Source organism: Eleutherodactylus coqui, chromosome 13 (assembly GCF_035609145.1).
Source record: "Eleutherodactylus coqui strain aEleCoq1 chromosome 13, aEleCoq1.hap1, whole genome shotgun sequence".
NCBI lineage: Eukaryota > Metazoa > Chordata > Amphibia > Anura > Eleutherodactylidae > Eleutherodactylus > Eleutherodactylus coqui.
This window is the reverse complement of record NC_089849.1, coordinates 124,555,833-124,583,264: the sequence shown is the minus strand read 5'-3', so window position 1 is coordinate 124,583,264 and position 27,432 is coordinate 124,555,833. Positions and strand designations below refer to the sequence as shown.

The 27,432-nt window shown below is 49.5% G+C and overlaps 1 protein-coding gene across 3 annotated transcripts; it reads left to right on the top strand.

Annotated features, from left to right (window-relative positions):
• The first annotated feature begins 304 nt into the window (after window positions 1–304).
• Window positions 305–18,044, top strand: LOC136588102 (oocyte zinc finger protein XlCOF8.4-like). 3 transcript variants are annotated; one of them, XM_066587061.1, is made up of 7 exons: window positions 305–419; window positions 3,592–3,665; window positions 3,818–3,988; window positions 4,074–4,247; window positions 4,321–4,444; window positions 4,983–5,117; window positions 16,920–18,044. In XM_066587061.1, exons 3-7 carry the CDS (start codon window positions 3,872–3,874, stop codon window positions 17,936–17,938), a joined length of 1,569 nt encoding a protein of 522 aa, XP_066443158.1. In that variant the 5' UTR covers window positions 305–419; window positions 3,592–3,665; window positions 3,818–3,871; the 3' UTR covers window positions 17,939–18,044. The 3 variants fall into 3 exon arrangements, with proteins under 3 accessions (XP_066443158.1, XP_066443160.1, XP_066443159.1); XM_066587062.1 differs by lacking the exon at window positions 305–419 and adding an exon at window positions 454–506; XM_066587063.1 differs by lacking the exon at window positions 4,983–5,117.
• The last annotated feature ends 9,388 nt before the right edge of the window (window positions 18,045–27,432 follow it).

Below are 27,432 nucleotides of genomic sequence, written 5' to 3'. Positions count from 1 at the left end.
GCCGCCGGGTGTGAATCGAGCAGAAGTGTTGTGGAATATACATATATGCCAGGGACGCCGGCGGCATATTACTGATTCCACACGACTCCTGCTCGATTCGTAACCTGATTGGTTGTTTGGGTTGGAACAACCAATCACTGTGAATCAGCCAACCCAAACAACCAATCAGGTTGTGAGTTGAGCAGAAGTCTTGTGGAATAAGTTAATATGCCGCCGGCTGCGTCACAGCAGTCACGTGAGGACTGAGCTACAGTCATGTGACCTTCTGTAAGCACCGCTGCTATCCAGCAGGGGGCGCCAAAGTCTATCGGCAGCATTGCGGTCTCCAGGCAACAGTGATGGCGGATGGGAAGAGGGAGAAGAATATCCGGGTGAAGGATGAAGGGATCTGGGAGGAGACATCCCTGAGGCTGGCAGCGGTAATATCATCCACACCGTTGTGGATGCGGCAGGAGGCGCCATGTGTGCCGCCTATAGTATCGGAGCAGCAGCCTGCGGAGTACCGGGTGTGACTGCCAACTCTGGCCTCAGTAGTGTCATGGAGGGGCAGACTGGAGCCTTATAGGTGTCTGAAGCCAACACAGGAGGGGTAGAATACACTGCTTGGTTATTACATGGCAGGAGGGGCCGATTACACTGCTTGGTTATTACATGGCAGGAGGGGCCGAATACACTGCCTGGTTATTACATGGCAGGAGGGGCAGATTACACTGCCTGCTTATTACATGGCAGGAGGGGCAGATTACACTGCCTGGTTATTACATGGCAGGAGGGGCAGATTACACTGCCTGGTTATTACATGGCAGGAGGGGCAGATTACACTGCCTGGTTATTACATGGCAGGAGGGGCAGAATACACTGCCTGGTTATTACATGACAGGAGGGGCAGATTACACTGCCTGGTTATTACATGGCAGGAGGGGCAGATTACACTGCCCGGTTATTACATGGCACGAGGGGCAGATTACACTGCCTGGTTATTACGAGGCACGAGGGGCAGATTACACTGCCCGGTTATTACATGGCAGGAGGGGCAGATTACACTGCCCAATTATTACATTGCACGAGGGGCCGATTACACTGCCTGGTTATAACATGACAGGAGGGGCAGAATACACTGGTTATTACATCGCAGGAGGGGCAGATTACACTGCCCGGTTATGACATCACAGGAGGGGCAGATTACACTGCCCGGTTATTACATGGCAGGAGGGGCAGATTACACTGCCCGGTTATTACATGGCACGAGGGGCCGATTACACTGCCTGGTTATTAAATGGCACGAGGGGCCGATTACACTGCCTGGTTATTACATGGCACGAGGGTCCGATTACACTGCCTGGTTATTGCATGGCACGAGGGTCCGATTACACTGCCTGGTTATTACATGACACAAGGGCCTGATTACACTGCCTGGTTATTACCGATTACACTGCCTGGTTATTACATTGCACAAGGGACCGATTACACTGGTTATTATATTGCACGAGGGGCAGATTACACTGCCTGGTTATTACATCACATGAGCGGCTGATTACACTGCCTGGTTATTGCATGGCCTGAGGGGCAGAGCACACTGCCTGGTTATTACATCACATGAGGGGCAGAGTACACTGCCTGGTTATTACATCACACGAGGGGCCGAGTACACTGCCTGGTTATTACATCACACGAGGGGCCGAGTACACTGCCTGGTTATTACATCACACGAGGGGCCGAGTACACAGCCTGGTTATTACATGACACGAGGGGCCGAGTACACAGCCTGGTTATTACATGACACGAGGGGCTGATTACACCGCCTGGTTATTACATGACACGAGGGGCTGATTACACCGCCTGGTTATTACATGACACGAGGGGCTGATTACACCGCCTGGTTATTACATGACACGAGGGGCAGATTACACCGCCTGGTTATTACATGACACGAGGGGCAGATTACACCGCCTGGTTATTACATGACACGAGGGGCAGATTACACCGCCTGGTTATTACATGACACGAGGGGCAGATTACACCGCCTGGTTATTACATGACACGAGGGGCAGATTACACCGCCTGGTTATTACATGACACGAGGGGCAGATTACACCGCCTGGTTATTACATGACACGAGGGGCAGATTACACCGCCTGGTTATTACATGACACGAGGGGCAGATTACACCGCCTGGTTATTGCATGGCACGAGGGGCACATTACACCGCCTGGTTATTGCATGGCACGAGGGGCACATTACACTGCCTGGTTATTGCATGGCACGAGGGGCACATTACACTGCCTGGTTATTGCATGGCACGAGGGTCCGATTACACTGCCTGGTTATTGCATGGCACGAGAGTCCGATTACACTGCCTGGTTATTACATCACATGAGGGGCCGATTACACTGCCTGGTTATTACATGACACAAGGGCCCGATTACACTGCCTGGTTATTACATGACACAAGGGCCCGATTACACTGCCTGGTTATTACCGATTACACTGCCTGGTTATTACATTGCACAAGGGACCGATTACACTGGTTATTATATTGCACGAGGGGCAGATTACACTGCCTGGTTATTACATCACATGAGCGGCCAATTACACTGCCTGGTTATTGCATGGCCTGAGGGGCAGAGTACACTGCCTGGTTATTACATCACATGAGGGGCAGAGTACACTGCCTGGTTATTACATCACATGAGGGGCAGAGTACACTGCCTGGTTATTACATCACATGAGGGGCAGAGTACACTGCCTGGTTATTACATCGCACGAGGGGCACATTACACCGCCTGGTTATTACATGGCACGAGGGGCACATTACACCGCCTGGTTATTACATGGCACGAGGGGCACATTACACCGCCTGGTTATTACATGGCACGAGGGGCACATTACACCGCCTGGTTATTACATGGCACGAGGGGCACATTACACCGCCTGGTTATTACATCGCACGAGGGGCACATTACACCGCCTGGTTATTACATGGCACGAGGGGCACATTACACCGCCTGGTTATTACATGGCACGAGGGGCACATTACACCGCCTGGTTATTACATGGCACGAGGGGCACATTACACCGCCTGGTTATTATAATACAGGAGGGGCAGATTCCACTGGTTATTACATCGCGGGAGGGGCCGATTACACTGCCTGGTTATTATAATACAGGAGGGGCAGATTCCACTGGTTATTACACTACACGTGGGGCTGACTACCCGGTTTGAGTTTTGCAACATGGGAGGGGCTGACTACATGGTTTGGGTATTATATTACAGTAGGGGCAGATTATGGTGTGCTGTCTCCTGATATAGTTGGATAAAAAACCTGGTGATTGTTTTGTACCTTGTTCATGTAGTAGAGGCTGATCTCCACCATGTTTGTAGTTTTTCTGGCACTAGAGATGTCAGGTATTATGACCCAGGAGGATCAGACCTTGGTGTCCTGTCTGGGACTGGTTGTTGTATTGGAGGGGAGCAGGCTTTATGGGACACCGGTGTGTGAGGCATGTACTGATGGCCCGCCGCGCTGTTCTTGTACATCTTTCTTCTGTCTAAAAGTGTTGCCTTCAGATTCTCACCTTCCTATTTTTTAGGGAAATTACCCAGAATCGGGGGTCTGGTACCAGAAGCAGGAGAGTAGATTGTAAGCTCTGCAGCAAGGACCACGGTAAGCAGGGATATGATTATCGTAATGTTTTCTAGTCCTATAGAGCGTGACGCTCGCCTGTTGTCTATGAGACCAGAAGCTTCTCTGATGTTCCCCCAAGAAGACCCCTGGGGAGTCGAGAGCTGAACATGTTTCCTCTATATCTCTCTTAGGTCCCATGAAGACGCCGTACGCTCTGCTGAAATCTCGTGCCTGACGCGAAGAGAATGGACGAATACCAAAGTCATGTGATTGACTCGCTGAAGATGGAGAAGGGCAAAAGTCGCATGACTACGATTATACTCAACCTCACGCTGGAGATCATCTACATGCTTACTGGGGAGGTAAGGGCAGTGGGACAGAGACAGACACAACTGAGACGTGGAGGCTTCTGGGAATGTATAATGTGATCCCTCTCTCCATACACAGGATTACACTGTAGTGAAGAAGATATCTGGTGAGTCTGACACTCCCAGTAGTGTGACAGAAGGGTGGAGCAAGACTCAGGGCTCCATCACTGGTCCTCATCACTTACATGGGAGGAACAATGAGGAGAAGATCCTAGAGCTCACCAAGAAGATCATTCATCTACTGACCGGAGAGGTGAGCGGCGCCGGGGATGATGGGACGTGACATAGTAACACAAGGGATGATAAATGTATCACTATGTTATCAGGTTCCTGTAAGGTGTGAGGACGTCACCGTCTATCTGTCCATGGAGGAGTGGGAGTATCTAGAAGGACACAAGGACCTCTACAAGGACGTCATGATGGAGAACCACCAAACCCTCATATCTCCAGGTAAAGACCCATTTAATGGAACAGTTATCGCTCAAAATTCGTTCAAACAACCAAAAATTAGCAATAATCGTTACATGTAAACGCGGGCAGCGCGCACTTTTCGTTTGAACAATGATTTTAAGGTGAACTTAAACTCCATCGTTCTGTTACTGGAGATAAACACATTTATTTTTCAGTAGACCGCAGGCTGTTATCTCCACGGGGAACTGGCAGATAACATTGTAACCTGCCAGCAGCCGTGATGCAGCTTTGTGCACAGCTGAGCGTATAACTAATCACACACTGAGGTCTGCAAACAACTCCTGGAGGCCCCTTTACATGCAAATGAAGGTGATAAAGTATTAATGGCCATTAACATTTTATGCAAAAAGTTTGCTGAAAATTTCAGTTTTTTTTTTTAAAGATTATCTTTGCGTGTAAATGGGCCTTACAAGAACAAATACTATTCCTACAGAAAGTGGGCTGGGGGTCCGTTAGATGACAATCATCTAAATGTAATGTAAAAACAATGTATTTCATCACTTTGTGTTTCCTACAGATGGGTCGTGTACGAGAGGTTTACCAGAGACTTGTGCCAGCCCTCAGTACTGCCCAACGGAACATCTTAATACCCCAGTGGGGGCGTCTCTTTCCGACAAATCAGCGCTTGAAATAAGTGTGATTGAACACAGAGGTAAATGCCGTGTGTGGATCAGAGGAGTCGTTCTAATCACTTCATTCGGACTCTTTTCAGTCCCAGGATAGATTCCTAAAAAATAACTTATTTCAATCTTTAAAAATTTTGCCCCAAATTCACGAAGAAACGTCCAATAAATCTCACCCCCACCTTATATCCAGTAACAGCGGCTATTAAAGGGGTTGTCCCGCGAAAGCAAGTGGGTCCATACACTTCTGTATGGCCATATTAATGCACTTTGTAATGTACATTGTGCATTAATTATGAGCCATACAGAAGTTATTCACTTACCTGCTCCGTTGCTGGCGTCCACGTCTCCATGGTGCCGTCTAATTTTCAGCGTCTAATCGCCCGATTAGACGCGCTTGCGCAGTCCGGTCTTCTTCTTTTCTGAATGGGGCCACTCGTGCCGGAGAGCGGCTCCTCGTAGCTCCGCCCCGTCACGTGCCGATTCCAGCCAATCAGGAGGCTGGAATCGGCAATGGACCGCACAGAAGACCTGTGGTCCACCGAGGGTGAAGATCCCGGCGGCCATCTTCACAAGGTAAGTAAGAAGTCACCGGAGCGCGGGGATTCGGGTAAGCACTACCCGTTTTGTTTTTTTTAACCCCTGCATCGGGTTTGTCTCGCGCCGAACGGGGGGGCTATTGAAAAAAAAAAAAAACCCGTTTCGGCGCGGGACAACCCTTTTAATGCCATAGGAGCGGACGTATACGCCTAAATGTATGTATATAGTGTGTCCATAATTAATCTGAAGACCTTTCTAGAGCAGGTCTTATTCTCTCCTCTCAGTTAGAGGGTTTGTGGGTCATCGCTTCCCCGCACACCGGAGCTCTTGTAATGGCGGTATCCCTTCTATTACCGTGGTGTGCAGATGGTGTAAGCGCTCAGTCTGGATCCTGTGTGGCAATAATTGGTATTTATGCCAGTCACTAGTGGATGCAGGGTCCCCGCTGTTCAGAGGAGGGGTCTTCTAAACCGGAACCAATGTCTAGAAAAGAATAGAACCGACCCGTGCATTCATGTCTAGCAAAAGAATCGACTCTTGAACCAATCATGACATCAGGGATTGTATAAGATCTCTCCGTAGTTGTGGGCACTCGGATCCATTTATGGGCACATCCATGGGCACTGATGTTTGGTATTGGACGCTATAGTCTATGAAGGTTGGATAATAGAAGTGGGAGATGAATGCCTCCTCTGGATCGGGCTCAGCACCCTGCAGCAAACAATGTGAGATCACGTACAACATAGGACCAGCTGCGGTGTGTTTCCTGCATCGTGGTGACATCGCTCGTGCATATGACTCCATTCAAAGGAATGGGGTTCATATTTATGCGCCTCGCAATGCACAAGTCTCACGTGATTTGTCTCGCCTCAGGTTCGTTTTACCCGGGTGAGTAAATTGCGCAATTTTGCGCCTGATGCGAGAGTCCGTAAAAAAGCAGATTATGAAGCCAATGATTTACAAGGGTTTCCTTCCCATCTGCGATGTTTTCACTGATGTGATGTGGAGCAGGAAAAAAAAAATCACTGCCTGCCCGATCTTTCTGCGTTTTGCTTTTTTTTATCTCCCATGTTTCCCTATCGAGCCTCCTATTTATCGCAACGCAACACACTTGTCATGTGATTTTCACATTAGAAAGTCCTATTGACTTTTGCGTAAAAAGAAAAAGAAAAACCGTGTGACTATCTTGTACGATTGTAACGCGGGCGGCAGTCGTGCGATGCAAGATTATTCTAAAAAGAATCATTGCTGAAGCTCAAAACTCGCAGAAACAAAGATGCAATTTGCCACAATTTTCCTGCGACAAAATTGTGATCACCCGCGTGAAACGAGCCGAAGGGAGCCGATGCAGAAAATCCTTTTTCAGCATTTCCCATATTTTCTGTTTTTTTGTGTTTAGTATCACGTTTACTGTTTGCCGCGGTACGAATACCGTGACGCCAATTAAGTATTTTTATAGATTCTACATGTTTTCTAAAAAAAAAAGTCATTTTTGTGTCGCTACATTTTAAGACTCGTCACTTTTTGATTTCTCCTTTGATGTGGTCTTACGAGGGCTTGTATTCTGCGGGACAGGCTGTGGTTCATATTGGCACCATTTTGGGTACATGCCATCTTTTGGATTAACTGACCTTCTTTTCTTTCTCCCTAGAGGGGCAGGGGGCTTGATTGTTTCTAGAATGATTCCAGGGCATCATCACCTGTCACTATAACACTCACAGGCTACTTAGCCCATGCCTTTCCCTCTGACACCTTTAGATGTCACGGACGTAATTGACTCTGGCATCTGAGGGGTTAAACATCTGATCTCAGCTCCAACAGCGGATATCTGATTGTCAGTCATGTTCATGCATAGTACATGCGCGCAACATTTTAGGGGCTACAGCCCAATCTCGAGCCTCTGAGAAAGGGGGCATGACCCCCCCATAATGTGGCATGTGTGTACTACACCACCCAAGCATGCGGGACTCACGATACCATGGATGCCGGAGATCCCTGTATGCTGGAGGTGCGTTAGGCCAGGAATGCTACCTGATGGCGCGTGGACGACGGTCTTCTGATTGATCGCACTCTGCTGAGGAGTTTCGCTGTTGCTCTTGTGATTTGCTTGTTTTTTTGCGAGACCCGTTGTGCTTTTGATGGCCGCTCGTGGTGCCCCCCTATAACGTACGGGGACATTATTAAAATGTTTAAGTGAGATGAATGTACAAATCCTGCAATTTCCCCATTTGCATTCTCCGTTTCATTATGAGGGTCACCGTGCGCTAAAGATCACTTTATTCTGCGGGTCAGTATGATTATAGTGAGATGACCAGATTTGCTCATTTTTATCTTTCTAGTTTGACCCTTCCTGCTGCAGCCATTTTTTTCCCATTTTTTTTTTCATCCCTACTTTCAAGAAATCCTAACTTATTTATTTTTGGAGATGTTGGGGGTAGGAGGGGGGGGGGGGGGCAGGGGGGCTGCCGCCCCCGAGGGGTTGGAGGGGCATTCTGGTGAGTTCCTACGAGCGATATGGCTGCACATCCACCAACGTGAGTCCAGCAAGCATTTAATGGGATGTGGTGGAGAGGACGAAACCCCCGGAGCTGTGGGGGCGTCCAGACGACTCCACATCCTTCCAGACATCTTCCATCCACTTGTGGAATTGATGCCACATTGGTCTGCTGCACCTCTGTGGGCCGGAGGAGTCCTGCATGACATTCCTTCCTGCCCATAACGTTTGGTACCTCGGTGTATTTGTTGTGTCGCATACCATCAGGTCTGCTTACCAAGATCTGACGTGTCCTTATAAATGTATACATGTTGTATTATACATGTAATAACCGCCACTCAGAAGCTGAAGGTACAAAGACAAATCCCAAGAAGCCGAGAACACGAATAAAACAAGAATTTCTTCACTGAGATGTCGATGAAACTACATTTCTGGGATGAGATGTTGCTGGACATTGGCCTGATGTTTCACCAGTAGTCCGCCATCATCGTCCACAGTCCTCTTCTTCCACGGTCAGTGTTTCTGGAGAGGTTGTCCCCCCCCCCCCCCCCCCCCCCCCCCCCCCCCGTTCATCACCATCCACAATGACTGCCGGTCCTGCGATCTGACGCTCATGTTACACCCAAGTGTCCATAGACAGAAGTAGCGTACTCTTAGTAATAGCGACTCCTCCCTCCGTAGTGGCCGCAGTAGTAATAGCGACTCCTCCCCCCGTAGTGGCTGCAGTAGTAATAGCGACTCCTCCCCCCGTAGTGGCCGCAGTAGTAATAGCGACTCCTCCCCCCCCGTAGTGGCCGCAGTAGTAATAGCGACTCCTCCCTCCGTAGTGGCCGCAGTAGTAATAGCGACTCCTCCCCCCGTAGTGGCCGCAGTAGTAATAGTGACTCCTCCCCCCGTAGTGGCCGCAGTAGTAATAGCGACTCCTCCCCCCCCTCGTAGTGGCCGCAGTAGTAATAGCGACTCCTCCCCCCCTCGTAGTGGCCGCAGTAGTAATAGCGACTCCTCCCTCGTAGTGGCCGCAGTAGTAATAGCCACTCCTCCCCCCGTAGTGGCCGCAGTAGTAATAGCCACTCCTCCCCCCGTAGTGGCCGCAGTAGTAATAGCCACTCCTCCCCCCGTAGTGGCCGCAGTAGTAATAGCCACTCCTCCCCCCGTAGTGGCTGCAGTAGTAATAGCCACTCCTCCCCCCCCCATAGTGGCCGCAGTAGTAATAGCCACTCCTCCCCCCGTAGTGGCCGCAGTAGTAATAGCCACTCCTCCCCCCGTAGTGGCCGCAGTAGTAAGCCACTCCTCCCCCCGTAGTGGCCGCAGTAGTATTAGCCACTCTTCCCCCCCGTAGTGGCCGCAGTAGTAATAGCGACTCCTCCACCCACCCCCCGTAGTGGCCGCAGTAGTAATAGCGACTCCTTCCCCCCCCCGTAGTGGCCGCAGTAGTAATAGAGACTCCTTCCCCCCTGTAGTAGCCGCAGTAGTAATAGCGACTTTTCCTCCCGTAGTGGCCGCAGTAGTAATGGCGACTCCTCCCCCCCACCCCCCCGTAGTGGCCGCAGTAGTAATGGCGACTCCTCTCCCCCCCCCCGTAGTGGCCGCAGTAGTAATGGTGACTCCTCCCCCCCCCCCCCCCGTAGTGGCTGCATTAGTGATAGCGGCTCCTCCCCCCCCCCCCATAGTGGCCGCAGTAGTAATGGTGACTCCTCCCCCCCGTAGTGGCCGCAGTAGTAATGGTGACTCCTCCCCCCCGTAGTGGCCGCAGTAGTAATAGCGACTTTTCCCTCCGTAGTGGCCGCAGTAGTAATAGCGACTTTTCCCCCCGTAGTGGCCGCAGTAGTAATAGCGACTCCTTCCCCCCCCCCCCCCCCGTAGTGGCCGCAGTAGTAATAGCGACTTTTCCCCCCGTAGTGGCCGCAGTAGTAATAGCGACTCCTTCCCCCCCCCCCGTAGTGGCCGCAGTAGTAATAGCGACTTTTCCCCCCGTAGTGGCCGCAGTAGTAATAGCGACTCCTTCCCCCAGTAGTGGCCGCCGTAGTAATGGCGACTCCTTCCCCCCGTAGTGGCCGCAGTACTAATGGCGACTCCTCTCCCCGTAGTGGCCGCAGTACTAATGGCGACTCCTCTCCCCCGTAGTGGCCGCCGTAGTAATGGCGACTCCTTCCCCCTGTAGTGGCCGCAGTACTAATGGCGACTCCCCCCCCCCCCCCCCCCATAGTGGCCGCAGTAGTAATAGCGACTTTTCCCCTAGTAGTGGCCGCAGTAGTAATAGCGACTTTTTCCCCCGTAGTGGCCGCAGTAGTAATAGCGACTCCTTCCCCCCCCGTAGTGGCCGCAGTAGTAATAGCGACTCCTTCCCCCTCCGTAGTGGCCGCAGTAGTAATAGCGACTCCTTCCCCCCGTAGTGGCCGCAGTAGTAATGACGACTCCTCCCCCCCGTAGTGGCCGCAGTAGTAATGGCGACTCCTCTCCCCCCCCGTAGTGGCCGCAGTAGTAATGGTGACTCCTCCCCCTCCCCCCCCCCCGTAGTGGCTGCATTAGTGATAGCGGCTCCTCCCCCCCCCCCATAGTGGCCGCAGTAGTAATGGCGACTCCTCCCCCCCGTAGTGGCCGCAGTAGTAATGGCGACTCCTCCCCCCCGTAGTGGCCGCAGTAGTAATGGCAACTCCTTCCCCCCATAGTGGCCGCAGTACTAATGGCCACTCCCCCCCGTAGTGGCCGCAGTAGTAATAGCGACTTTTCCCCCCGTAGTGGCCGCAGTAGTAATAGCGACTTTTCCACCCGTAGTGGCCGCAGTAGTAATAGCGACTTTTCCCCCCGTAGTGGCCGCAGTAGTAATAGCGACTTTTCCCCCCGTAGTGGCCGCAGTAGTAATAGCGACTTTTCCCCCCGTAGTGGCCGCAGTAGTAATAGCGACTTTTCCCCCCGTAGTGGCCGCAGTAGTAATAGCGACTCCTTCCCCCCCCCCCCGTAGTGGCCGCAGTACTAATGGCGACTCCTCTCCCCCGTAGTGGCCGCCGTAGTAATGGCGACTCCTTCCCCCTGTAGTGGCCGCAGTACTAATGGCGACTCCCCCCCCCCCCCCCCATAGTGGCCGCAGTAGTAATAGCGACTTTTCCCCTAGTAGTGGCCGCAGTAGTAATAGCGACTTTTTCCCCCGTAGTGGCCGCAGTAGTAATAGCGACTCCTTCCCCCCCCCGTAGTGGCCGCAGTAGTAATAGCGACTCCTTCCCCCCCCGTAGTGGCCGCAGTAGTAATAGCGACTCCTTCCCCCCGTAGTGGCCGCAGTAGTAATGACGACTCCTCCCCCCCGTAGTGGCCGCAGTAGTAATGGCGACTCCTCCCCCCCCCCCCCCGTAGTGGCTGCATTAGTGATAGCGGCTCCTCCCCCCCCCCCCCATAGTGGCCGCAGTAGTAATGGCGACTCCTCCCCCCCGTAGTGGCCGCAGTAGTAATGGCGAGTCCTCCCCCCCGTAGTGGCCGCAGTAGTAATGGCAACTCCTTCCCCCCATAGTGGCCGCAGTACTAATGGCCACTCCCCCCCGTAGTGGCCGCAGTAGTAATAGCGACTTTTCCCCCCGTAGTGGCCGCAGTAGTAATAGCGACTTTTCCACCCGTAGTGGCCGCAGTAGTAATAGCGACTTTTCCCCCCGTAGTGGCCGCAGTAGTAATAGCGACTTTTCCCCCCGTAGTGGCCGCAGTAGTAATAGCGACTTTTCCCTCCGTAGTGGCCGCAGTAGTAATAGCGACTTTTCCCCCCGTAGTGGCCGCAGTAGTAATAGCGACTCCTTCCCCCCCCCCCCGTAGTGGCCGCAGTAGTAATAGCGACTTTTCCCCCCGTAGTGGCAGCAGTAGTAATAGCGACTCCTTCCCCCCCCCCCCCCCCCGTAGTGGCCGCAGTAGTAATAGCGACTTTTCCCCCCGTAGTGGCCGCAGTAGTAATGGCGACTCCTTCCCCCAGTAGTGGCCGCCGTAGTAATGGCGACTCCTTCCCCCCGTAGTGGCCGCAGTACTAATGGCGACTCCTCTCCCCCGTAGTGGCCGCAGTACTAATGGCGACTCCTCTCCCCCGTAGTGGCCGCCGTAGTAATGGCGACTCCTTCCCCCTGTAGTGGCCGCAGTACTAATGGCGACTCCCCCCCCCCCCACCCCCCCATAGTGGCCGCAGTAGTAATAGCGACTTTTCCCCTAGTAGTGGCCGCAGTAGTAATAGCGACTTTTTCCCCCGTAGTGGCCGCAGTAGTAATAGCGACTCCTTCCCCCCCCCCGTAGTGGCCGCAGTAGTAATAGCGACTCCTTCCCCCCCCGTAGTGGCCGCAGTAGTAATAGCGACTCCTTCCCCCCGTAGTGGCCGCAGTAGTAATGACGACTCCTCCCCCCCGTAGTGGCCGCAGTAGTAATGACGACTCCTCCCCCCCGTAGTGGCCGCATTAGTAATGGCAACTCCTCCCCCCCCCCGTAGTGGCCGCAGTAGTAATGGCGACTCTTTCCCCCCGTAGTCGCCGCAGTAGTAATGGCGACTCCTTCCCCCCGTAGTGGCCACAGTAGTAATGGCGACTCCTTCCCCCCCGTAGTGGCCGCAGTAGTAATGGCGACTCCTTCCCCCCGTAGTGGCCGCAGTAGTAATGGCGACTCCTTCCCCCCGTAGTGGCTGCAGTAGTAATGGCGACTCCTTCCCCCCCGTAGTGGCCGCAGTAGTAATGGCGACTCCTTCCCGCCGTAGTGGCCGCAGTAGTAATGGCGACTCCTTCCCCCCGTAGTGGCCGCAGTAGTAATGGCAACTCCTCCCAGACGTAGTGGCCGCAGTAGTAATGGCGACTCCTTCCCCCCGTAGTGGCCGCAGTAGTAATGGCAACTCCTCCCAGACGTAGTGGCCGCAGTAGTAATGGCGACTCCTCCCCGACGTAGTGGCCGCAGTAGTAATGGCGACTCCTCCCCGACGTAGTGGCCGCAGTAGTAATGGCGACTCCTCCCCGACGTAGTGGCCGCAGTAGTAATGGCGACTCCTCCCCGACGTAGTGGCCGCAGTAGTAATGGCGACTCCTCCCCCCCGTAGTGGCCGCAGTAGTAATGGCGACTCCTCCCCCCCGTAGTGGCCGCAGTAGTAATGGCAACTCCTCCCCCCCCCGTAGTGGCCGCAGTAGTAATGGCGACTCTTTCCCCCCGTAGTCGCCGCAGTAGTAATGGCGACTCCTTCCCCCCGTAGTGGCCACAGTAGTAATGGCGACTCCTTCCCCCCCGTAGTGGCTGCAGTAGTAATGGCGACTCCTTCCCCCCGTAGTGGCCGCAGTAGTAATGGCGACTCCTTCCCCCCGTAGTGGCTGCAGTAGTAATGGCGACTCCTTCCCCCCCGTAGTGGCCGCAGTAGTAATGGCGACTCCTTCCCGCCGTAGTGGCCGCAGTAGTAATGGCGACTCCTTCCCCCCGTAGTGGCCGCAGTAGTAATGGCGACTCCTCCCCGACGTAGTGGCCGCAGTAGTAATGGCGACTCCTCCCCGACGTAGTGGCCGCAGTAGTAATGGCGACTCCTCCCCGACGTAGTGGCCGCAGTAGTAATGGCGACTCCTCCCCGACGTAGTGGCCGCAGTAGTAATGGCGACTCCTCCCCGACGTAGTGGCCGCAGTAGTAATGGCGACTCCTCCCCGACGTAGTGGCCGCAGTAGTAATGGCGACTCCTCCCCCCCGTAGTGGCCGCAGTAGTAATGGCGACTCCTCTCCCCCGTAGTGGCCGCAGTAGTAATGGCGACTTCTCTCCCCCGTAGTGGCCGCAGTAGTAATGGCGACTCCTCTCCCCCGTAGTGGCCGCAGTAGTAATGGCGACTTCTCTCCCCCGTAGTGGCCGCAGTAGTAATGGCGACTTCTCTCCCCCGTAGTGGCTGCAGTAGTAATGGCGACTCCTTCCCCCCGTAGTGGCCGCAGTAGTAATAGCGACTCCTTCCCCCCGTAGTGGCCACAGTAGTAATGGCGACTCTTCCCCCCCCCCCCCCCGTAGTGGCCGCAGTAGTAATGGCGACTCCTTCCCCCCGTAGTGGCCGCAGTAGTAATAGCGACTCCTTCCCCCCGTAGTGGCCACAGTAGTAATGGCGACTCCTCCCCCCCCCCCCGTAGTGGCCGCAGTAGTAATGGCGACTCCTCCCCCCCCGTAGGGGCCGCAGTAGTAATGGCGACTCCTCCCCCCCCCCCCCCCCCCCCGTAGTGGCCGCCGTAGTAATGGCGACTCCTTCCCCCCGTAGTGGCCGCAGTACTAATGGCCACTCCCCCCCCCCCCCCCCCCCGTAGTGGCCGCAGTAGTAATAGCGACTTTTCCCCTAGTAGTGGCCGCAGTAGTAATAGCGACTCCTTCCCCCCGTAGTGGCCGCAGTAGTAATAGCGACTTCTTCCCCCCCGTAGTGGCCGCAGTAGTAATAGCGACTTCTTCCCCCCTGTAGTGGCCGCAGTAGTAATAGCGACCACCACAGTAGTTCCAAGGATGCTGTCTGACCAGTGGCCAATAACAGGAATTATACTCGCCCCACCTGCAGATTCGGTCCGGCGGCAACCTGTAGGGATGCTTTTGGCTAGACCCCCTATTGGCCTCCCTCCAGGCTTTACACTCATCGAGCCTCCTATTGTCAGCCGATGCGGAGTCTGTGTCCACTGACCTCTCACCTCTGCACAAACGCCGGTGGTCACAGACTCCGCGGCAGCAGCCACTGGACCAGAGCTGTAGATGGGGTGTGTATAATTCCTGTTATAATTGATGCACGGCCAGTGGGCCACATAAAATAAGGGAATGTAGAAAAGGAGAAGAACCGGGCAGCATTCACTAAATATCCTCTTCTTTATTAGAATCAATACATCATGAGGAAGCAAGCAGCCACGTATCGACCCTGCACTCGGGTCTTTATCAAGCTTGATAAAGACCCGAGTGCAGGGTCGATACGTGGCTGCTTGCTTCCTCATGATGTATTGATTCTAATAAAGAAGAGGATATTTAGTGAATGCTGCCCGGTTCTTCTCCTTTTCTACATTGCTGATCAACGGTGGACCCGGGGAGTCGGGACCCTAACTGGGCTATTGCATAGTGCCTTGCACCAGCGGTGTGGCTGAATCTTTGGAGTGCTGCTGTGTTTCTTTTTTCTTCACATAAAATAAGGGGGCGGACTGGGTTTAGCCCACAGGCCTTGTGTTTGACGTGTGCATTAGACATTGTGCGCCAGCAGCGATCATATTAAGACTGGAGTTTGGAATGCCAGTCTTAACCCCTTGAGTGGCACGCCCGGAAATTTTCCGGGATGAGCTCCACTGCCGATAGTGATATAGCCCGGAAGATTTCCGGGCTATGTATCACTATGGGAGCTGCAGAGCACAATGCCACAAGCTGTGGCACTGTGCTCTGCCTGCATAGGCCCACAGAGAACAAAGCAAGGACTTTGAAAAACAGATGCAGAAGATATTGCCGATATGCCGGCAATCTCCTGCTTCTAAGTCTCCTGCTTCGTTTATAGGTTGCCATAGAGACCATCGGCTTGTCAGAAGCAAGCCGATGATCTCTGTGGCAGGGGGAGCTGATGCTTGGCTGCCAGAGGATAGCTAGGTACTAGCTCTTACAGCAGAGATCAGAGAAAACCTCCGATCTCTGCTGTGTTATCCCTTTACATGCTGCAGTCTATGTGACTGAAGCATGTAAAGGGCAGTCACTGCAGCATGTAATGGGCTGTCACCATCGGACCTCCAGAAAGTGATCAGGGGGTCCTGATGGGTCCCTGTGGAAGTCTCCTAAAGGGACAAAAATAAAAAAAATTTAAAAAAAAAAAAAAGTAAAAAAATTTAAAAAACACTTGTCTCCCTTTACTTTGTAAAAAATGTAAAATAAAATCACACATGTGGTATCCCTGCGTCGTAATGACCCAGAGAAGGAAGTTGGTACATTATTTAACCCCTTAATGACATGGCCCCCTTTTTTTTCTTTTTTCCTCCCCGAAACCTAAAAACTGTATAAACTCGTTATCGCCAGAATCGTGCTGACTCGGAGAATAACGTTATCACACTATTTATTCTGCATGTTGAACGCCGTAAAAATGAAATTCAAAAAACAAATGGCAGAATTTCTTTTTTTTTTCCCCCAATCTCCCTACAAATGTTTTTACAAAAGTTCTGCAATACATTATATACACCCAAAAATGATGCCATCAAAAAGTACAACTTGTCCCACAAAAAACAAGCCCTTATATGGCCGTGTCAATGGAAAAATGAGAAAGTCATGGCTCTTGGAACGCGACTGCAAAATTTGTTGAAATTCAATGATTAGACCATTTAAAAAACCTGCCCTGGTGGGCACGACAGGGTGGTAGGAAACCCGCCACTCAAGGGGTTAATAAATTCCCCCATGATGTGCAGAGACAAGTAGACGTCCCTAAAACCTCTACTAGTTTACCTCAAGGGACGCTGTTGGCGGAGGCAGTTCATCGGTGCCGTATGAAGGCGAAGATGAAGAATGGCCGCTCTTTTATGTCAGTTTGATCCAGCCAGGGTCAAGCAGCTTCCATCAGTAATTTGACATCACTTCTCCACCTTATTCAGGATTAGACGCACCACCTACATGATCCATAAGAAGGTGTTTTACGCGTTGGGTATTATTTTACTTAAAATCTAAAGCTACAGAGTTGTATGAAGGTGTAATTAGCAAAAATAAGGAAATATGTTTCAAACACGTAATTAGAAAAGAACCCTAAATGTTTTAGGCCAGATGACAAAGTGCAAACCTCCTCCACAATGTAGCGTGATTGGTCAGAGGAGTAATGACTCCGAATATCTCTGTCTCCACAGATCTCACCGAGACGTCTACATTATCTGAAGCTTCGCGCACTTCTGTTTCTTCACCAGATTGTTTCATTAATGACCAGAATAAAATTAGAGATTTTCAGATAACAAAATGCGCATCATCAGATGAGCCGAAGATAAATGACTGTCCGGAGGTTACCAAGACAGCGGCACTATGTGGACCAGAAGATCTCCCTAACGCCACTCTCTGTAGACACACGGGTCTTATCCCTCACTGCCCAACCGCTCCCATTAAGGAGGAACTAGTCTCATCAGACGAAGAGCTTTTAAAAGACTCCAGAGATCACACACATGACCCGTCTGCACGTGTTAAGGAGGAACCATGGGATGAAGGAGGTTGTACAGACATTCATACAGCTGCAGATCATATACAAGAGTATTCATCGGCTCATATTGAGTTATTTGTCTCCTATGAAGAAAAGCCCATCATGAGAAATAACCCTGATCCACCCAGCAGCCCTACAGAGTATGTGTCATCTGCATCCATGGACATCAAAGATGAACTCCATTGTAAGATGGTTGATAAGCCGTATTCTTGTCTGGAGTGTGGAAAATGCTTTAAGCTAAAGTCTTACCTTATTGCACATAAGAGGCGACACACTGGGGAGAAACCATATTCATGCCTCGAATGTGGGAAATGTTTTAGCAGAATGTCAAATCTTGCAAACCATAAGAAAGTTCACACAGGTGAAAAGCCATTTTCTTGTTCAGAATGTGGGAAAAGTTTTGCCAGGAACTCAAATCTTGTTGTCCATCAGAGGGTCCATACGGGTGAAAAACCATATCCTTGCTTGGAATGTGGGAAATGTTTCTTCAGTAATTCCTATCTTGTTGTTCACCAGCGCATCCACACGGGAGAGCGGCCGTATTCTTGTTCCGAATGCTTGAAGTGCTTTATTAGTAGCTCAGAACTTTTGAAGCATCGGAAAAATCACCTGAAAAATGAGATTCTGAAAGATGCCGAGTATTTTGCTCTGATTGTAGATAAAGATCCAACTGTTTAAAAAAAAAAAGTAAAGAACCCCTCATATCTGCTGTTTGTTCAGGGGGTCGGTGTTACCATATCGGGCAATAACTTTGCAATAGTGTAATACAGAACCCTTTGCTCTACTACTTGGTATTGGCTCCTCTGGAAAAATGGCCTCCGTCTCACACTTCTTATAGTTGTCTGTCTGTGACTGATATGCACTGCAAGAGTTCTTACCTTCTCCATGAAGAATTCTTTCAGTTCTGCAGTGGACTCTTGCATACATCTCCAATATATGCATTACACACACAAGGTCCACGTTTAGTATTTTGACAGATGACCTCACCAGCCCACGCCTTGGGAGGGAGAAAAAGTCCTAGTGAATTCTATGATGGTAAGCGTGCAGACACAGAGAGCAGCCCCAGAGCATTACATTTCCATCACCAAGTATTATACAGTGGTGCCTCAGCTTACGAGCTTCTTGAGTGCGAGCAGGCTCTTTCCCAAATTTTTGCTCTGATTTAAGAGTGATAACTCAGGTTACGAGCCTGCTCGCAAGTCAAGAAGCTCGCAAGCTGAGACTTGGGGGCCGTCTAATACTTGCCTAGCGCCAGCGTTCCAGTCCTCATGATGGTCTGCATGCTGCCGCGTGGTCCTCCATGCCGACAGAGCATTTCTTCCTAGAAGCGGATCTTGAATACCCAGCCTCCAGCAAGCTTATGCTCTGACTGGTTAACCCAGTGCCGGCTTTCATTGGCTGATGCGGCGCTGGATTAACCAATCAGAGTATTCGCTTGTTGGAGGCTGGGTATTCAAGCTCCGCTTCCAGGAAGAAATGCTCTGTCGGCGTGGAGAAGGATGTGGCTGCCTGCAGCAGCGACGGAGACCGATGCAAGGACCGGAAAGCCGGCAGTAGGTGAGTATATGTGCTTTTTTTGTTTTACATATAGTTAGTTAGTTTCCCCATTGAAATGAGTTAGAACGCATTAATGGCTTTTCAATTCATATCAATGGGGAAAGTGATTTGACATAGGAGTGTTTTGGGTTAAGAGCTCCGTCACGGAAAGAATTACACTTGTATGCACCATGCAGGCACCACTGTAGTTAGCATCGCGGTCTCCTGGTGAAATGCTCCTTTTATCTCACAATCTCAAGGAATATCCGCCCCTTGATATGGCCATATAAATGCTGTGTCACACTTTATTTCTACTATTATATCCTATTACGGCCTAACAGCTACACTACCGCTGATAAGTGGGGTAACCATCCTGACAGGGATGAATCAGAACTTAACTCATGATCACCCTAATTAAGGAGGAAATGAACACAGGTAGGAGGAGCCAAAGAAATGCAAAAGAGAAAGGATCTTGTCCATATAGAGATCAGTAATGAACTCCCAAGGAGATGAAACCTGGGCAACCCAAATCTTCCAATAAGGTAAGTATATCCACACGTTTCACACTTCAAAGCATAAGAGTTCATTATAGACTCAGCAGATCAAGTGTCACAGTCACATGTATACCAATACCCAGTCTCTAGAGAACAAACTGGGAGACCGATCTGCTTGTGGGGTGCCGGCTAGAGAGGAGAGGGAGCTCGAGACCCGCCGCGGCCTATCCTTCCCTGTGCGTAGTAGAGAGCGGGAAACGGCGGCCGCGCTTCGGTGATCGCATACCCTTATTAGGGACCACTGCCGGCTCCTACGGAGGGAGCAGCGGCGGACCGCTCAGCAGACTTCTCACCTTACTGCTGGCGGGTGCGCCGGTGGCTGGAATTAGCTCAGAAGACCGCATGAGCGGGAATCGCAATCCCACGGCTCCCTGTCAGAGACTTGGACCCCCACAGCTTCCCTCTGCAGGCAGAGGTACTGTCGGGCGCCGGAGTAATCCCCTGACCCTGGGAGAAGGAAACTTCTTAGTGAAGGCACGGCAGCGGGACCTGCAGAGTGCCGGTGCACAGACCACAATATCCAACTGGGTGAGTCCCCCGCTGCTCTGCTACACCCCGCACAGCAGAGCCAGCAGAACACACTACAAGGCCACTTGGAACTGTAGGTGCACCATTTGTGCTTGGGAAAGACTAACTCCTGTAAGTTACCACTTACACTTGAGTTCCCACTACCACAATATCTGCAAGCCCTGTAGGGCTAGCATTCACATTAAGACAGGACCACCTCCATCACTCCTAGTTGGCTCCATCCCACAACTTTGGGGCATAACCAGCTCCATTTCTAGAAAAGGACACTTCTCATCCTGTGAGCTCTATATCCCTCACAACACTGCAATCAAGACCCTACCTATTTTGGTCAATGCTGGTGATTTAGGACTCACAGTAAAGTCAATCCAATTACAGTACACTTTGCCAGATAGATATAGTGGATGGACTCTGCTGCCACCTAGTGGTTTGCACAGGTATCACTAGCACAAGACAATTCAATACAGCTGTGCTGTAGACTCAGCGCAAGTAAAAGGTTGTCACAACCTCTACAATACAAAATATACTTAACCTACGCACCACCACACCAGTGTGTCTTACCGAATGTGTTTCAAAGAAGAGACTCTGGTCTCTATACAGAATGACGTCATATTAATGTAACACCAGCCGCATACGGTTCTGAAAGGTGGCGACAACTTTGGAAGGACCCCAAGACCTAAACTAACCAAAAACTGCACGCAACATATCCCAGCATACTTATTCCTAACACAGCAACCATGCGCCCCGTCCAACCCAGAGCAGGGAAAAATAACCTAAGCTCGCAGCAGAGTGCTAAAAAATCCTCAAAACTGCTGGGGGCCACAATATCCTCTGACAAAACATCCGCTCGTCGATAGAGGACTTGCAGCTTCCTTCACATGTCAAGACTGACGGTCCTAACAATAGCCCTTCTGGGAGTCCTACCCCTACTCTGCTAGAAAATCTCTTAGCCCAAATACAAACGCTATTACAAAAAGAGCTGTCCAAAACCTCCGAAATAACGGCCAAACTCTCCAATGAAATCCGAGAGCTTAGCCAGAGGACAATTGCTCTTGAAGACAGAATGGATAATGTTACCATAGTTCTAGATTCCCATGAAAAAGGAATAGAACAACTCCACGGAGAGATACATTTTCTTCATGATATATTGGAAGACGTTGAAAATAGGGCGCGTCGAGACAACATACGCATCCATGGAGTCCCTGAATCCATCAAAGATCTGCAATCAACAGTGACGACGCTGTTCCAGGAGCTGTGCCCGGGCATCCCAATCGATCGATTGGAACTCAACAGAGTTCACAGAGCCTTACGAGCACCAAACCCAAATAGACCCACAAGGGACATCGTGTTAAAACTCCACTTTCACCGCACTAAAGAACAGCTGATGCGCGCTGCTCGATCCTCCCACAAGCTAACATTCCAGGGCTTTGACTATCAGTTGTTTCCCGATTTGGCACCATCTACATTGTCCAAGAGGAGAGCCCTCAAGCTGTATCTATTGATCCTGCAACAGGAAAAGATACAATACAGATGGGGCTTTCCATTTCCATTTAAGCTGACTTTCTCATTTCAAGATAAAGTGCACACTATTTTATCACCTGAGGGTGCCTGCCGCTGCTTCAAAGAATTAAACCTGCAACAACCTCCACCTCAGCTGGGCTCCACAACTTTATCTCCTACAGCCCCCTCGCCTCCAAAACCTACACCTGGAGTTAGAGGGAAAAACGCCGCGATTCCCTGAAAAGAATTCACAACCCCCTGAAATTGTGGTTACGAAAGACTTTTGAATCAACAGGACGCCAAATTTTTATGCCGACGTTCTCTCTCACTTCCCGTGAACATCTCTTTGCATTTAAGTGAGTTAGTCACCCCGCGACAATACCCATGAGCTTACTCCGAAGAGAAAGATAAGAGATACCATGGACATACTCCTGGCAACAGATCTTTGGGAGATTGGAACAATGCCCCTCCTAAATAGATTGTTACCTACAAACAAATGACTAAGTTTTACAGCCAGGTTTTGTTCTGCTCTTTGTCTTGTTTTTTTTCTTTTTTTGGTCAACTTCCCTCTTCCTCCATTTTGTCTGCCTTCCCTCCCCCCCCCCCCCCCTCCACCACCATTCCTGCCCCCCGATAGGGTCTTTTCCAATCCTTTATACTTTTATCTTTAATTACCAGCACTATAAGCCACCCCATTTCAGAGCTGATGTGGCTTCCTACCTATAAACCCCCCTGTAGCTATGTAAACTTTGTTGCTTGCTGCCGCAAGAGCAGTCTCACCCATTACTCCTAGAACTAATTGTATCTGTTGGCCGCACCCTGTTTTCCCCTGCTTCTTCCCTCTCTCTGTTCCCCCCCAGCCTCCCCTCCCATGGGGTGGAGGCCCTGAGACAGTTTTTATTTTTCATATTCCTTACCCTCGCCCATAGACCTAAAAATAATCTCTCACAACGTGCAGGGCTTTAATTCCCCGCAGAAACGCTCAAAGGCATTCCGATACTACAAGAGCAAAAACGTAGACATAATGTGCCCACAAGAAACCCACTTCAACAACTCAGCCCCACGTTTCCTTTCCCCCCAATACCCCACATTCTATTCAGCGAATGTGCCAACCAAAACCAAGGGAGTCACCATCTGCTTCTGTAAGTCAGTTCCTTTCACACACCTCCCCACTATTGCGGTCCCAGATGGTCGCTACCTATTGCTGACAGGATCCATCCAAGATATCCCAGTAACCATAGTCTCCTACTATGCTCCAAATTCAAGACAAATCCAATTTTTCACAAAACTTTTTGAACTAGTTGAGGCCAACAAAACAGGCACTATAATTCTCTGCTGTGACTCAAACTGCATTCTTCACCCGAATCTGGATAGGAATTCTACCACTCTCCCAGCCCATTCCCCATTGCCCCAACATTCGATCTCCACACCTTTAACCCCTTAGTGACGAAGCCTGTTTGCGCCTTAGTGATGGAGCCAAATTTTGGAAATCTGACATGCGTCGTTCAACGTAGCATAACTCCGTAAAGGCTTTACATATCCAAGTGATTCTGACATTGTTTTTTCGACACATGTTGTACTTCATTTTGGTTGTAAAAAGAGACCGATATAATTTGTGTATATTTATTAAAAGCACCAAAATTGGGAAAATTTAGAAAAAATTGTCGTTTTTTTCACATTTTCAACTGTAATATCTCAAATATGTCCAAACATACTGTACACATTTTTGATAAGATATACATTTCCATCTGTTTACTTTATTCTGAATAGACATTTGAAAAACTTTTGTGTTTTTTTTTTAACCATTTAGAGGACATACAAATTTAACATTACTTTTCAGCATTTTGAGGAACACTTTGTTTTCCTGCACCAAGCCAAGTTTGCAAAGGCTCATTAGTGTCAGAATAATAGATACCCCCCCAAATGACCCCATTTTAAAAACTACACCCCTAATGTATTCACTGAGGGGTGTCATGAGTATTTTGACCCCACAGTTTTTTTTCAGGAATTAATTAAATTTAGAGGAGAAAAAATAAAATTTCATATTTTTGCAAATATGTCATTTTAAAGACATATTTTTTTCCTATAGTGCCCATGAAAATGAGGATTTACACCCCAAAATGGATACCCCCGTTTCTCCCGTGTTCAGAAATATACCCATTGTGGCCCTAATCTTATGTCTGGATGCACAACGGGACCCAAAATGAAAGGAGTAGTCGGTGTCTTTCAGAACATAAATTTTGCTTGAAGGCGTTTTAGGCCCCATAGCACCTTTGTAGAGCTCTTGAGCGGCCAAAACCAAAGAGAACCCCCACAAATGACCCCATTTTGAAAACTACACCCCTTAACGAATTTATCTAGGGGTGTACTGCCCATTTTGACACCACAGATTTTGAATGAATTCAAGCAAAGCAAAAGGAAAAAAATGTGATTTTCGTTTTTTTGTCAATTCTGTCATTTTAAAAACTGCTTTTTTTGTACAGCACACACATGAATGAAGACTTGCACCCCAAAATAGATACCCCTGTTTGTCCCGTGTTCAGAGATATACCCATTGTGGCCCTAATCTTTTGTCTGGATGCACAACGGGGCCCAAAATGAAAGGAGTAGTCGGTGGCTTTCAGAACAGAAATTTAGCATGAAGGTGATTTAGGCCCCATTGCCCACTTGTAGAGCCCTTGAGCGGCCAAAACGACAGAGAACCCCAACAAATGACCCCATTTTGAAAACTAGACCCCCTAACGAATTTATCTAGGGGTGTACTGTGTATTTTTACACTACAATTTTGGAATAAATCTAAGCAAAGCAGTAGGAAACAAATTACAATTTTCGGTTTTTTGGCAGTTGTATCAATTTAAAAACTGTTTTTTTTGTACAGCACACATAGGGTTGAAGACTTTCACCCCAAAATGGATACCCCTGTTTGTCCCATGTTCAGAACCATAACCCTTGTGGCCCTAATCTACTTAAAGGACACATGGCTAGGCCTATAATAGAAGGAGCACCCGTTGGATTTCAGGGTACAACGGAATAAATTCCAGGCCCCATTGCCCACTTATAGAGCTATTGAGCGGCCAAAACGATAAAGAACTCCCACAAATGACCTCATTTTAAAAACTAGACCCCTTAACGTGTTCATCTAGGGGTGTACTGCGTATTTTGACCCCACAGTATTTGAATAAATCTAAGCAAAGCAGAAGGAAAAAATTACGATTTTCATTTTTTGGCAATTTCGTCAATTTAAAAACTTTTTTGTACAGTGTACATAGGAATGAAGACGTTCACCCCAAAATGTATACCCCCGTTTGTCCCGTGTTCAGTTTCAAAATACTTTATTCAGGAAGCAAACACGTTAAGTACTGCTTTTCCGGATGTGCAAGTGTGGATTTCCCCTCGCAGGGGGCAAGGCACGTCATACAGCGTAATTCTTATCTTAATATGCATGTACCATACTTCTGCCAATATCTTTTTTTTTTTCCCCCTTACTTCCATTGTTCCTTTAATTTGCTATCTCCAAACTTTATTGGAGATTCCTTTTCATAAAATAGTTGTGCTTATTCATTTTAACAATTTAAACAGTAAAACTTTAACATGGTTTCAACCAAGATCAACTGTGGTCGTCTCTCATTCCCTTTTTTTTTTCTTTTTTCCCCTTTTATGTCTTGGGGGTATCGTTTTTAAGTCGACTGGAGGATGTCTTATTCTCGGTATGTCTACCATGTTCACCCATGGGTCCCAAATCTCCCCGAACCTTTCCAGAGTGTCAGTCCCTATTGCGTGCAGTCTCTCATACAGTGCAATAGAGGAGACTCTGTCTAGCACCTCCCGGAAGGAGAGGTACCTTTGCTTCCACTTAGATGCAATGTGGATTCTTACTGCCATACAGATCACCTGGATCAATTTGTGAGCTCGATATCTGATCCCTGGTTGGCGATCTCCTAACAGGAGCACTGCTGGGTTTTTATGTAGGGTTCCTATGAATAGCCTCTGTAGGAGCCTGTGGACCTGTGTCCAGAGTCTTGCTACTACCGGGCAAGTCCACCAAACATGAGCCTGCGTGCCCACCTCATTGCATCCTCTAAAACATAGGGGCGAGGTGGACTGGTAAATTTGATGCAATCTGTATGGCACCAGGTGGGTTCGGTGGAGAACCTTTATGGATGTCTCCGTCAGTCACCTGATGGCTCCCTTTCGCCACCGTCTCACAGCATTGCCTCCATTTTTCTAATGACAGGCTCATATTTAGGTCCTCCTCCCATTTTTCCATGTATGGAAGTTTCCCCTCTCCCCCTGGTTTATTTACTGCATTATAAATCATGGATAGAGAGCCCTTTTTCATTGGGTCTCTCTGACACAATCTCTCGAACACAGTTAAGTCCGGGAGAGTTCTTGGGAACCCGAGCGAGCCCAGGAAATGGTAGATTTGGTTGATCCTTAAATTCTCAGATGTAGGAGGATTGAATTTGGTTTTAAATTGGTTTATGGTAAGTATTCTGGAGTTTTCTGTCATATTATGTATACTTGTGAGTTCATTGTTTTTCCACCATTGGAAATGTATCAGGTCTCTGCTTGGGGGGAACTTTTCGTTTGGAATCAACGGCAGTAACCTGGATGGGTTGTTTGCTAATTTATATTTATATCTGGATTCCCTCCATATGCGTATGGAGTGGTATGAGAGGGGGCTCTTGTCTAGCAGGTTTGTTTTTATTGGCCCTGCCGACCAGGTCAATTCTGCCGGGGTATGCGGGGCTAACTTGTGTGTCTCCATGTTGACCCAAAGTGGTGCTTTTGAACCTCCCAGGGTCTCGATCCTTTGCGCAAGTCTCGCTGCTAGGTAATATTTTTTTAAGTTAGGGACCTAGAGGCCTCCCAGCTTTTTATGGTAATACATGGTCCTGTTTTTAATCCTTGCCCTTTTTCCTGCCAATATGAACTTGAAAATGGTTCTCTGAAAGTTATCCAGTACCTCATTTGGAATAGGAATGGGTAGGGTTCGGAACAGATATAATATCCGGGGTAAGATATTCATCTTCACCGCATTTATCCTTCCCATCCATGAGAGCATTGGGTCATCCCATTTTACTAGTTCTGATGTCAGTTTCTTAATCAGCGGCAGGTAGTTCCATTTATATATATATTGGATAAGGATGGGGTTAGATTGATACCCAGATACGGTATGTATTGGGACTGTTGTTTAAAGCCAAAATTTAAATCTATTAATTTTATTAGAGGGGGTGGGGTATTTATGTATGTTATATCGCTTTTGTCCGCATTCACCTTCAGTCCTGTCATGGCTGCCCACCTTTCCAAGAGATTCATTAAGTTTGGTAGAGTTGTTAAAGGGGTTGTCCCGCGCCGAAACGTTTTTTTTTTTTTTTTCAACCCCCCCCCCCCCCCCCCCGTTCGGCGCGAGACAACCCCGATGCAGGGGTTAAAAAAGAAAACCGCACAGCGCTTACCTTAATCCCCGCGCTCCGGTGACTTCTTACTTACCCGGTGAAGATGGCCGCCGGCATCTTCTCCCTCCGTGGACCGCAGGGCTTCTGTGCGGTCCATTGCCTATTCCAGCCTCCTGATTGGCTGGAATCGGCACGTGATGGGGCGGAGCTACACGGAGCCCCATTGAGAAGATAAGAAGACCCGGACTGCGCAAGCGCGTCTAATTTGGCCATTAAATGGCGAAAATTAGACGGCAACCATGGAGACGAGGACGCCAGCAACGGAGCAGGTAAGTGAAAAACTTTTGATAACTTCTGTATGGCTCATAATTAATGCACAATGTACATTACAAAGTGCATTAATATGGCCATACAGAAGTGTATAGACCCACTTGCTGCCGCGAGACCACCCCTTTAAGGGTTGGGTAATAGTAACATATCATCCGCAAACAGATTTATTTTATATTCCCTATCCCCCAGGGTGATTCCCTTTATGTTTGGGTTCTCTCTTACGGCTATCGCTAACGGTTCTATGGCTAGGGCAAAGAGCGCTGGGGAAAGGGGGCATCCCTGCCGTGTGCCTCGCTTTATTGGAATTGTTTTTTCTTTAGTTGTTGGC